Here is a 10,584-nt window from a genome sequence, read left to right as displayed (position 1 = left end):
CCTGCTTTACTTGCACAATGATCACCTGCACTGTTGTATTGCTCTTGCATCTTATACTGCTCTACTTTTACTCTCATTCACTTAAAACTGTGCACATATATTTATATTATATTGTAGATATGTTTATACTGTTTAATTTGTACTGTATTGCACCGACTACGCCAAAACAAATTCCTTGTATATCCAAAAACGTACTTGGCAATAAAGCTTTTCTGATTCTGATTCTGATAAGAAGTACTAACACAGGACAGATAAGCTCAAAAGACAACAGGTATTGATGGCTGATGAGTTTGACAAGAGAGTGGACGCAGTGTGAAGTGGATGGAGACGAGTGTTGAGGATATTTTTGACAGAAGGGTAACTGCAGGAGAGAACTGGTATGATGTATACTTTGGAGACAGTAGCACAGAAAATGACAGGTGGTTGCAAAGCTGAAGATATTACAATTTATTTGGAAGTGACTAAAATATACCAACTATACTATAATAACATTAATTTTAAAGTAAAAACTTAAGAAACAAGCATGTAGGACACTACATTGAATGAAAACCATGTAAGATTGTACAGACATTATAACGTGTGTATAAAATAAACAATCAAAAAACGTGTTTAAAGAAAGACCAGAACATGATCAGTTTAAATATATATAAATATATAAATTAAACTACTCAAAACATATTTGTAGACATATAATTTGTCGTTTAATTAAAAATAATGGGTGTGACGGCTCTGCGATTGTGATTGGTTGAATAGATTAAATCCCAGTGACGTCATATTATGCGTGGCAGGCAGCAGTTGCATGGAAAACACTAGAAGCCACTCATTCATTCATCCCAGGAGAGTGTACGCTCTCTTTCTGTCCGTCCCGCTGCAGCCCAGCACCACGGCTGCTGCAGGAGAACCTCCAGGGTTAACCACACACTCATTGGTTGAAGAGTTAAAGGAGGATTTTAAAATGTGAAACTGTCCGGTGTGATGTGAGAGTGAGCCAACGGGGAAGGAGACGACCCATCGGTGGTGCAGCAGACGTTGTGGTTTAATAACAAGGTACAAACATTTTAAATTAAGCTACTTGGTGGCAGCATTTAAAGCAAAGCATGGACTTAAAAATGATATAAAACTATTAATTTGATTAGGATACTTTGTCCAAATAAAAAGGGAAGTAGAGAGAAAAAGCAGACTTTATAGATGCGGGTGGATAAAGCTAGCAAGCTAACTGACCTTAGCTGCTAGCTGATGCTGATTTAGTTGAGCTAGCTAAGCTAACATTGAAGCCAGAGCATCTTAGTCTGGATATGTTGCATGTTTCATTGCCTTTATTATAACACCAGCGTGCAGGGAATAAAACGCCTTTAAGTTGATTTGTAGGAGTAGGAAACACATAAATTTAGAACATACAGAAATGTAGTACTATTTCAATGCGTTAATATCTTTAGTTGTACTATGAACGATGCATTTCTGACACTAAAGTGAATTTCAATAGTTTGTCCGTCTTTTTGTAACCATGTTTGAAAGTTTAAATTAGCTGCTTTACGCTTTGTTTATTTGTTTTTATTTTCTTTTTAGCATTACCATTGATTAGAAAAGTACTTAATAAAAACACCTTGTGATGAGATGCTGACAGAGGTAGGTAGACAGCCAAAAAAGCAGGTAAATCAAGCATTTCACCTGAAAAGCAACAGAACGTTGCAGCTGATACCAGAATTACCTAAAAAAAAAACACTCCACAGGGTCATCACTAAGTAGTCATTGAGAGGCGAAGTAGTTTTGGCTCAAGAGATTTAAGAGAGTCCAGGTACAGAGCTAGCCTATACATTTTTTTTAAATTTTTTTAAAGTAAAATGTTCTTTGTGGCACTGCATTTAAGGATGTTACCCACATTGATAACTGCTAAGGTAATGGCGCTCACTACAGAACCGTTTCAGAAAATCAGAAACATATTACTTTAAACTTTGAAGACCCTCAAGATGTAAAGTTTGTTCTGTTCTCTGTCTGTTCTGGTAAACCACAAAGTTTCTGTCTCCTCTGAAGGATCATGTGGGGAGTCTGGCCTTTACTGCCAGCTCTGGTGCTTCTGTCAGAGCTCTCCGTGGTGAAAGTCCAGACGGCGCCATGCCAAACCTGCAGAAAACTCACTGAAAGCTTTATTAAGGTAAATCTGATAAACTGTAAGATTTCACTTGTCATCTTTTTATTTTGTTTTTATTTTATTTAACTCAAACATTAAATTTTCTTCGAGTTAGGGATTAGAAAGAACGGCTAACAAGAACTTTGGAGGAGGTAACACTGCATGGGAGGAAGAGAAGCTGGCCAAGTATGCACGGAGGTAAGACTAGTTTGCTGAACCAGTCAACTGAGTTTTGAGATATTGTGACCATTTGTAATTTGCTGAGGTGATCTGTATTATTTTAACATTTCTCGATACATCCCCAAGAATGGGGTATTTTATGGAAGTCATTACATGTGACAGATGATTTTTACCTCCTATTAATGTTTGTATTTACAACAGATATGAGATAATTATTTTATGATCATGATTTTGTGGATTAACCTCTGTCTAATTAGAGTCTCCTTGTTTCAGTGAGACTCGGCTCTTGGAGATTGTTGAAGCTGCTTGTGAGAAAACCGATTTTGAATGTAACCGCTTGCTGGAGCAGATAGAGGACCAGGTGGAGACATGGTGGTTCCACAGGTAAACTGAATTAAAACTATTATAGGTGTTGAAGGTCTTTTAATTAGCTTGTTTTATTACCCCTTAAATATAAATAGGTGGAGACATGTATTGCTGCTACAATGTAATCAGGATGTGTTATCCTGAACATGTTTGAACTTTATAACTGAGATGCTGTGTTTGTTCTGCAGGCAGCAGGAGGCACCAGACCTGTTTGAGTGGCTCTGTATTGAGCAGCTGAGACTCTGCTGTCCACCTGGACACTTTGGACCTGACTGCAAAGGTGTGCCCAAGTTGTTTTCTTATGTTAGTGAAAAATAACAGAGCACACATAACTGCTTACTACTTCCATTTCCGCAGTATTTAAACAAATAGCTGAACATTGTAATCATGCTAATTTTAAGCATTGATTAAAAGAGTCACTTGTGTATCTGATGCAGAATGCCCATCTGGACCTGGAGGTGTGTGTGGAGGTCTGGGTCGATGTGAGGGTGAAGGCACTCGTCTGGGAGATGGGGAGTGCGTCTGCGATCCTGGGTACTCTGGTCATCTGTGCCAGAGCTGTGCTGATGGTTACTACAGGGAGAAGAGCTCCAATGGCAGCGTACGGACTTGTGCAGGTGTGCCATTTTCAGGCGGCTGGTTACACATTTTTAAATCAATTTCCACTGGAACTGATCTTCTGGTGTTAACGGCTCTCGTCCTCTTTAGCGTGCTACCACTCCTGTAAGGAATGTTCAGGGCCACAGGACTACAAGTGCCTTGACTGCAAACCTGGGTGGATCCTTCATGACAACAAGTGTGTAGGTGGGTGTGGATTAGTATTGTTTTTTTTTTGTATATTGGCAAGTTTTGAATGAATGGACTGTGTTTGACTTTTACTGTGTGTCTCATAGACATCGATGAGTGTGGCACAGAGCTGGCTCGTTGTCCTTCCAACACTTACTGTCACAACACAGATGGATCATATGAATGCAGAGGTATCATTTCTTTAATGTTTACTGATCGCTATCTGATGAAATCATGCTGGTTATTTCAGTTGACCAACATGGTCTGGACAGTTTTAAGTAACACTTAAAAGTAATATTTAAAACTAGAGATACTGACCAGTGATCTTTGTTTGCTCAGATTTATACTTGCCAAATGACACAAAATAAGCTTGGTCTGCCAAATACGATCACAGTCAGATCACCAACCTCAGTCTGGTATTGATCAAGCTGAATTTGGAAATGTTGGCAGCCAAAAATCTTTGATTAAACATCTCCACTTAAAACTGTCCTCAATCTGCAGTACACAGTAATTATTAAGTTATTTCCTGGATCCTATAATTGGTTACGAAAAGCTGTCTAAGTACGACTATCATAAAATGAAATTGTTTTTTCAAGCCAAAGTATAAAGACTTTTGAGTTTACTGTCTGTATTAAAAATATAAGACACATGAACTGTGGTGGTTGTGGTAACTTTAATGAGGTACAAACTATTTCCCACAGTATGGAGCTTTGCTTGCAGTTCTCAGAGTAGCTCATAATGGACGGTAATGATGCTGACCGTTTCACTTTTTCATCCAGGCTGTGACCAGGCGTGTGTGGGCTGTATGGGCAGCGGTCCTGCTCGCTGTAAGAAATGTGCACGCGGTTACAGGCTGAAAGGAGCCAAGTGTCTTGGTATTTAAACTAATCATTAATGTTATGTGTAAATGTGATCTCTGAAGCTTATCCTGTTGGTCATTCAGCCATTTTTTATGCGTTTCTCTCTCAGATATAGATGAATGTAGCGAACGTGCAATAGCATGTCCTGGGCTAAACGAGGCCTGTATCAATGAGGAGGGCTCCTTCCACTGTGACTGTGCTGAGGGATTCATCAGAAGAGACAGCATTTGTGTGGAGAATAAGCCACCTGGTAAGTTGTGGCTTTTGGGCAGGGCCATATGAACCAAAAAATCATTCTGTCTGTGTTCAGTGATTAGCTCTTTATTTTTTTTTCTGAATAGTTTGGATCAGAATCAATGCTGCCAGCTTTTTACACAATTGACTGTGTTTTAATACAGCTGAGTTGTAAATTCAAGACCTTTCCCATTTACATATTTACAATAAGTTTAATATTTTAAATGAAATACAACCAAAATACCACATTAACTAGCATTTGCAGCTGCTTTGATTGGCAGTTTTGTTGAGAGATTTTTGGATTTGTCTCACTTTGAGCGCCGAGGGTGGTAACAGAGCCATATTGAGACCAACATTAGTGTTTAGCAGAAATAACAATGATGCTACACCTGATAAACCATAGAGATGTTCTGCTATGATCAGTACTTACGATGCATTGCTAAAGTATTTACACCCCTTGAGCTTTTCTACATTTTGTCATGTTCAACTGCAAACACCAGCGTTTTTATTTTATTTTTATTGGGCTTTCATAGACCAACACAAAGTACCACAGAACTGTGATATGGAAGGAATACATTGTTTAAAAGATTTTAAAAGAAGTATGTTGCACATTTGTATTCAGCCCCATGTACTCTGATACCCCTAAATAAAATCCAGGAGTCACACAGTTTGTAAATAGAGCATACTTGTCTGTTAAGCTTATTGTAAATACAGTTATTCTGTGAAGGCCTCAGAGGTTTATAATTTGTAGGAATCTTTACATAAAGGTACCAAAACCCGCAAACTGCTTTAAAACTGCTAAAATAAATTATTTCCCTATTTATATTTAAAATGTCTTCATTGAAAGCAAAACCTTGTTTGTGTGCACAAACTTGGAAAATAAAGCGGATCTTGATTCTGATAAAATATTTGTATTCAGTCTAAGGTACTTCATTCTGTATTAGAGTTGTTGATTTTAAAATAGAGCTGTTTCATGTTGGTCCAAATGTTACTAAAGCAGTCGTCCTATGTCCTGCTCTGAATACTGGAAGCCTATTTCAGCATTGTTTCATTATTAGAGGAACCTTCACATAAGACTCAACTACTATTCAAGCAGGTTCAAAATTTGTTTTCAAATGTCCAGAAAAAAACAAAATGCTGAAAAAGAAATGTTGCCATATAATGAAATGTGTAGGAGTCTTGCATGGAGGGCACACAGCATCTGGTCAGATGAAACCAAAACTGAACATTTTAGACCAACATGCTAAACGCTGTGTGACAGAAAATCAGAAGTCACCTAACTGATGAATCCCCACCATGAGGCATGGTGGTGGCAGCATCATGTTTTGGGGATCTTTCTCCCCTGCAGGGACGGGGAAGCTGATCAGAGTTTACTGTAGAATGAAATGAGCTAAATACGCAGCAAACCCTGAAGAAAACATCTTAGAGGATTCAAATTGCTTGAGATTAAGGTGGAGGTTCACCTTCCAACAGGACAGCGACCCTAAACATACAGCCAGAGCTCCCAGGGTATGGTTTACTTCCGAGTCTATCATATGAAAGGATGTTTGGTTGTAACGGGATAACTTAAAATCTAAGGTATAACTCCAAGGCTTATTGAAAGGAAACTGTGGTTAAAAAGTGCATCAGAAATACAGCAAAACAATTACTAATGACTCATACTAGTTGATGGGAAGCAACCCCTGTTGGTGATATTTTCATGGGATATCACTGAAATCTGTTTCCTTTCTTTTTGCCTCCTCAGCTGGCCCAGAGAAAGGATTGTTTGATGACATGACGGATGACGAAGTCCTTGTGCTGCAGCAGATGTTCTTTGGTGTCATCATCTGTGCCCTAGCTACACTTGCAGCCAAAGGAGACATGGTCTTCACAGCCATTTTTATCGGAGGGGTAGCTGCTATGGCTGGATACTGGCTGACAGAGAAAGGAGACTACATGCTGGATGGATTTCTGAAGGGACGTTAGACTGAGACGTCTGTGTGACAAAGGGACCTCTGAATACCATCCAGGAAGGCTGAATAAGTCTTGAACAAAGGCAAGGCATTGCTAGCCTTTCAGGGATTAAATTGTGACAGCATATTTTAAAAGGGCTTGGGCTAATTAACGTATATCCATGAAGAGGAATATGCAAGAAAAGGTGAAGACAATGATGTCACGAATGAAGCAACACTGCACTGATATAAAATACCTGAACTTCACTCCCTGCCATAAGCTTTGCCTGTGTCAGGTTACTGCTACAGTCCAGATGGTATCTATGGGCATGCAGATAGATCAACACTTTCCCAAATCCCCCCCGGCAACAGACCGTACAAACAGGCCGAGGAGGTTTCTACTGAATGACGCTTTACCTCTTCCTCCATGAATGTTTGTCACAATGCATGCTATATTTATAATGAGAGGCACTGCACTATTTTAATTTATTGTTTACTTTAGCATGAATGTTTTTTAGCTGATGGATTATTTATGTTTAAGGAGTGTGTGTGAGGGCAAACGGTAATGTTAAATACCAGCTGTAATCTGAAAGATTGAAGCCAATTTCTGTTGCCTTTTTTAAAGCAATCTTTATGTTTGAATGTTTAGAATATTTGGTTGGTTGTGTGTGTTATCAATGCAAACTTTTAGTTGTAATTCAGAGAGATATTATTTTCTGTATGCATCAAACTATCACCTCTATTCATTTTATTGATCCTTATTTAACCAGAGTGAAATCGTCCACAGAGGTTTGCTTTACAATAAACGGAAATTTTACTTACGATTTGTAAGCTTTTACATCTTCTTTGTTAGACTTTCTTTGCACTTCTCAGAAACGGGAACATGGAAAAATGGTGGTTGTAAACTGGCATGCAGAGAAATGGATGATAAATATAGAGGTTTGAAGGTAGGTGAACAAAAATGGTACCAGTTTCTTATGTATTATAAAAAACTGTGGAATTCAATTAAAAAAAACTTTTTATGTCTGGATCATTATGGAAGAAGTAAACAGAGTATGGAAAAATATTTATATGTTAATGGAAAGTTGTGTGAAAGGAAAAAAGGATTGAAAAAGGCAACAACCATAGCCATGAGGAGATTGTGAAAAAAAGCCTTTTGAAGAATTTGGTGCCTACTGTAGCTGGAGTCAGTGATGAACTGGGGAGCCAGGCCATCTGCTGGTGTTGGTGCAGCCATCTACCTGGAGATTTTTAAGGAGAGGCTGGTTTCGTTTCCCAGCAGGACTTGTACTATAAGAGGAATATGAGATAGCAGACCCAACAATGGAGAATATATTAAAGCTGCTATTAAACCAACCCGGACTTCCACCTCAGCAGAGCCATAGCCTGATCACCTCCATGTCATGCTGCATTAATGCAGTAAGTATTGAGAGCTTATACTAATTTTAGGAATCCTTTTTTATTGATGAGTTTCCCAAGAAACTTAGTTTTGGCTTTTATTTAGCTATAATCATCAAAATACACAGAAATAAATACTTAAAATATGTGTGTGAAAGGAATCTATATGAGAATCACTTAACTGTTAACTTGTTGATAATATTCTAATTTGTTGAGATGCATGTCTATATTAGAAACAGGCTGAAAGGGAATAAGCAATAAACAATTTTCTGAAGATTATTTATAGAAAACAAATAAAACCCATGCATCTTTCTTCTTCCTCTTCCCATTATACGCTTTGTGTTACACACATCACATAAATACATTAAATGTTGTGGATGTGTGATATAAAAGAACCTGATCTGTATATTTGTTTTCTTTTCAGACTGAAGGGTTGCTCTTCGGTGGCTGAGAAGAAGCTTGAATGAAAGGTTTTGGCTTCTTGAAGTTATGTCAGTGTTCCACTCCAGTTAACGGGGTTGAGGCGCAGCAGCTCTCTCTCCTTCAGAGCCTCCTGGGAACGTGTTAGTGCTCTGTCCCTCCAGCTCTGCTCCATTAGCTGCACACAAAACAAGTACAACCCAGACAAGGGAAAAAACAGTAACCAAAGAGCATTTTCCAGGAAGCATTTTCAGCTGACTTTAGTACACAGAGGCATCAGTAATGGATGCATAATGCATGTGTGGGACTGTACCCTCTTGTTTTCATCTCTGTAGGCTGTCATTGCTTTGGTGTGCTGAATCTTCTGCTGTCTCTCACTGGTTAAAGCAATGCGGTCCACCTCTCTGAGATGCTCTGCTTCTTTCACTTTACTGGCCAGCTGCAGCTTCAGTTCCACACACTTTTCCTCCATCTGCCTCTTTAACTGCTCTCGTATCTCCTTTCTGTCAATATAAAACTATTATTCATAACTTTTGCAAAGGTGAGGCTTCATCAGAGGATTCAAAGCTGAAGTATCAGTTTTACCTGTACTCTTCTCTCTCACCGACGGATCCATAAAAGGGTTTCCTCCACACCCGATGAGACCTGACAAGACAGCTTCAACTCAGTGATCCCATCTTGTTTTTTACAGTAAAGCCAGACAAAAGTTAGGGAATTCCCAGAGTGTTTCTAAGGAATGCTCATTCACAGCAGAAGTCACCCTTCCTACCTGAAATGCTCTCCTCTTTGCATGATCAGTGCCCTCTGGTGGTTGTGATGATGAACAGCGAGTGTCTCAAGACTGACGGTGCGTTTAGGGACCAAAGGTGGGTGTAAAGGATCCAACCTCGAAATCATCTGTGAATCAGATTTATAGATTTGTGCTTTTATTTTTACTTGCATTTATTCTTTCAAATTAATTAATTGATCAGGTTATCATTGCTCACCTGATTGCTGGTCAACAGACTGCCAGGGTCCGGGAGGATTGGAAATGTAATCGGCGTTACTTCAAGGCTTGGATTGTCATGGGAAACACAAATGGGCGTGGGAGGTATAGAGATAGGTGCTGCAATTGTAAAAACATACAGTGAAATGTATGTAATATTCATTATGCTGATTAAACTAATTAATTTGGGGAGTTTAAACCATTCATATTTCAGGATGAAACAATCATACAACAAGATAATACATTGGATTTCTAAAACAAATCATAGTCTTCTTTGTGTCCAAGTTTCAATCCATCCAACCCACACCAAACCTCAGGAGAAAGGAAATCGGTTGGATGTTTAAAAACAACCAAAGAACCACAAAGGCACAAGAACATCACAAACTGGAAGATGCTAGTAATTACAGTAACATCAACATGGATGGGGTGCTGTGCAGGAAAGAAATTTCTCTAATCAGCAGCTTGAATAAGAAAAATTATCCTAAACACGTGTCAAAACTAGTTTTGAAATGAAAAAAAACAAGCTAGCATATAATTTTTGGAACTCTCCCGATCATAACCCAATTTAAAGAATCTCTGTTATAACTTACAATAGTGCTCAAACATCAAGTCAGAATTATGCAAAAAGGTTGTTTATGGCAACAAAATGTTTTTTGGTTTTTTTTGCAACTTGCTTAAAGGATATCCAACCAAACATTGTCTGTTGTATTTCTAAATTTGATCTTGTATAATTGTGTATAATTTGTGTGAATTAGAGAAACCTACGAAAAAAAAATCTAATTTGTGCCTCCAATTTTTGTTTTTGAAAGTGAAGCTCCATGTTGTCTGATCCTTCCATATTTTTAATGTTTAAATGCAACATTAAAACCACAAAGTAAATAACACCCATGCCAGTGTTGAGTGGATCTAAAAGCTTTCCCCATTCCAGTAAATAAAAAACAGCAAAAAAAAAAAAGTTTTTTCTTACGTAGTCTCATCTTTTGGTCCCTCTGCTTGAGTCCAGGCCTTGGGTGCTGAAACTTCCCGAACTCCTAAATCTTTAAAAATATAATTTTTAAGCAGATGTGCTCATTTTATTTTGCAAATATCTGTAAAGGCACCAGTTAAAGATTAAACCCAGATGAACCAGTGCATTCACTCAGTGTTTGGCTTGGCAACAGTCTCCTTGGGAATCGGGTTACCCACCCCTCTAATAAAACAAAGCTGCAGCTCTGACTGACTGGCCATGCATCAATAGACTTCGCCTGTGGCAACAAATTAATGTGATAAAGACGGAGAACATTTCAAGATGTGATC

At 38.4% G+C, this 10,584-nt stretch overlaps 2 protein-coding genes across 3 annotated transcripts; one reads left to right on the top strand and one right to left on the bottom strand.

Moving 5' to 3' along the window:
- Positions 1-796: 796 nt before the first annotated feature.
- Positions 797-7,306, top strand: LOC124874234 (protein disulfide isomerase Creld1). Its single transcript, XM_047375517.1, has 11 exons — positions 797-1,047; positions 2,032-2,152; positions 2,244-2,326; positions 2,582-2,692; positions 2,863-2,954; positions 3,112-3,291; positions 3,383-3,478; positions 3,568-3,651; positions 4,240-4,335; positions 4,430-4,570; positions 6,299-7,306. Exons 2-11 carry the CDS (start codon positions 2,036-2,038, stop codon positions 6,517-6,519), a joined length of 1,221 nt encoding a protein of 406 aa, XP_047231473.1. The 5' UTR covers positions 797-1,047; positions 2,032-2,035; the 3' UTR covers positions 6,520-7,306.
- Positions 7,307-7,441: 135 nt separating this feature from the next.
- On the bottom strand, positions 7,442-10,471 carry LOC124874252. Of its 2 annotated transcripts, XM_047375541.1 has the most exons (6): positions 10,256-10,471; positions 9,290-9,408; positions 9,073-9,200; positions 8,889-8,948; positions 8,617-8,806; positions 7,442-8,481 (listed from the first exon to the last, which is right to left on the bottom strand). In XM_047375541.1, the coding sequence occupies exons 1-6, from the start codon at positions 10,263-10,265 to the stop codon at positions 8,371-8,373; spliced, it is 618 nt and encodes a 205-aa protein (XP_047231497.1). In that variant the 5' UTR covers positions 10,266-10,471; the 3' UTR covers positions 7,442-8,370. The 2 variants fall into 2 exon arrangements, with proteins under 2 accessions (XP_047231497.1, XP_047231488.1); XM_047375532.1 differs by lacking the exon at positions 10,256-10,471 and having other exon boundaries at positions 9,290-10,186.
- Positions 10,472-10,584: the final 113 nt, after the last annotated feature.

Source organism: Girardinichthys multiradiatus, chromosome 1 (assembly GCF_021462225.1).
Source record: "Girardinichthys multiradiatus isolate DD_20200921_A chromosome 1, DD_fGirMul_XY1, whole genome shotgun sequence".
NCBI classification, from domain to species: Eukaryota; Metazoa; Chordata; class Actinopteri; order Cyprinodontiformes; family Goodeidae; genus Girardinichthys; species Girardinichthys multiradiatus.
Note: the sequence above shows the minus strand (reverse complement) of the source record. Positions and strands in the feature narration are given on the sequence as shown.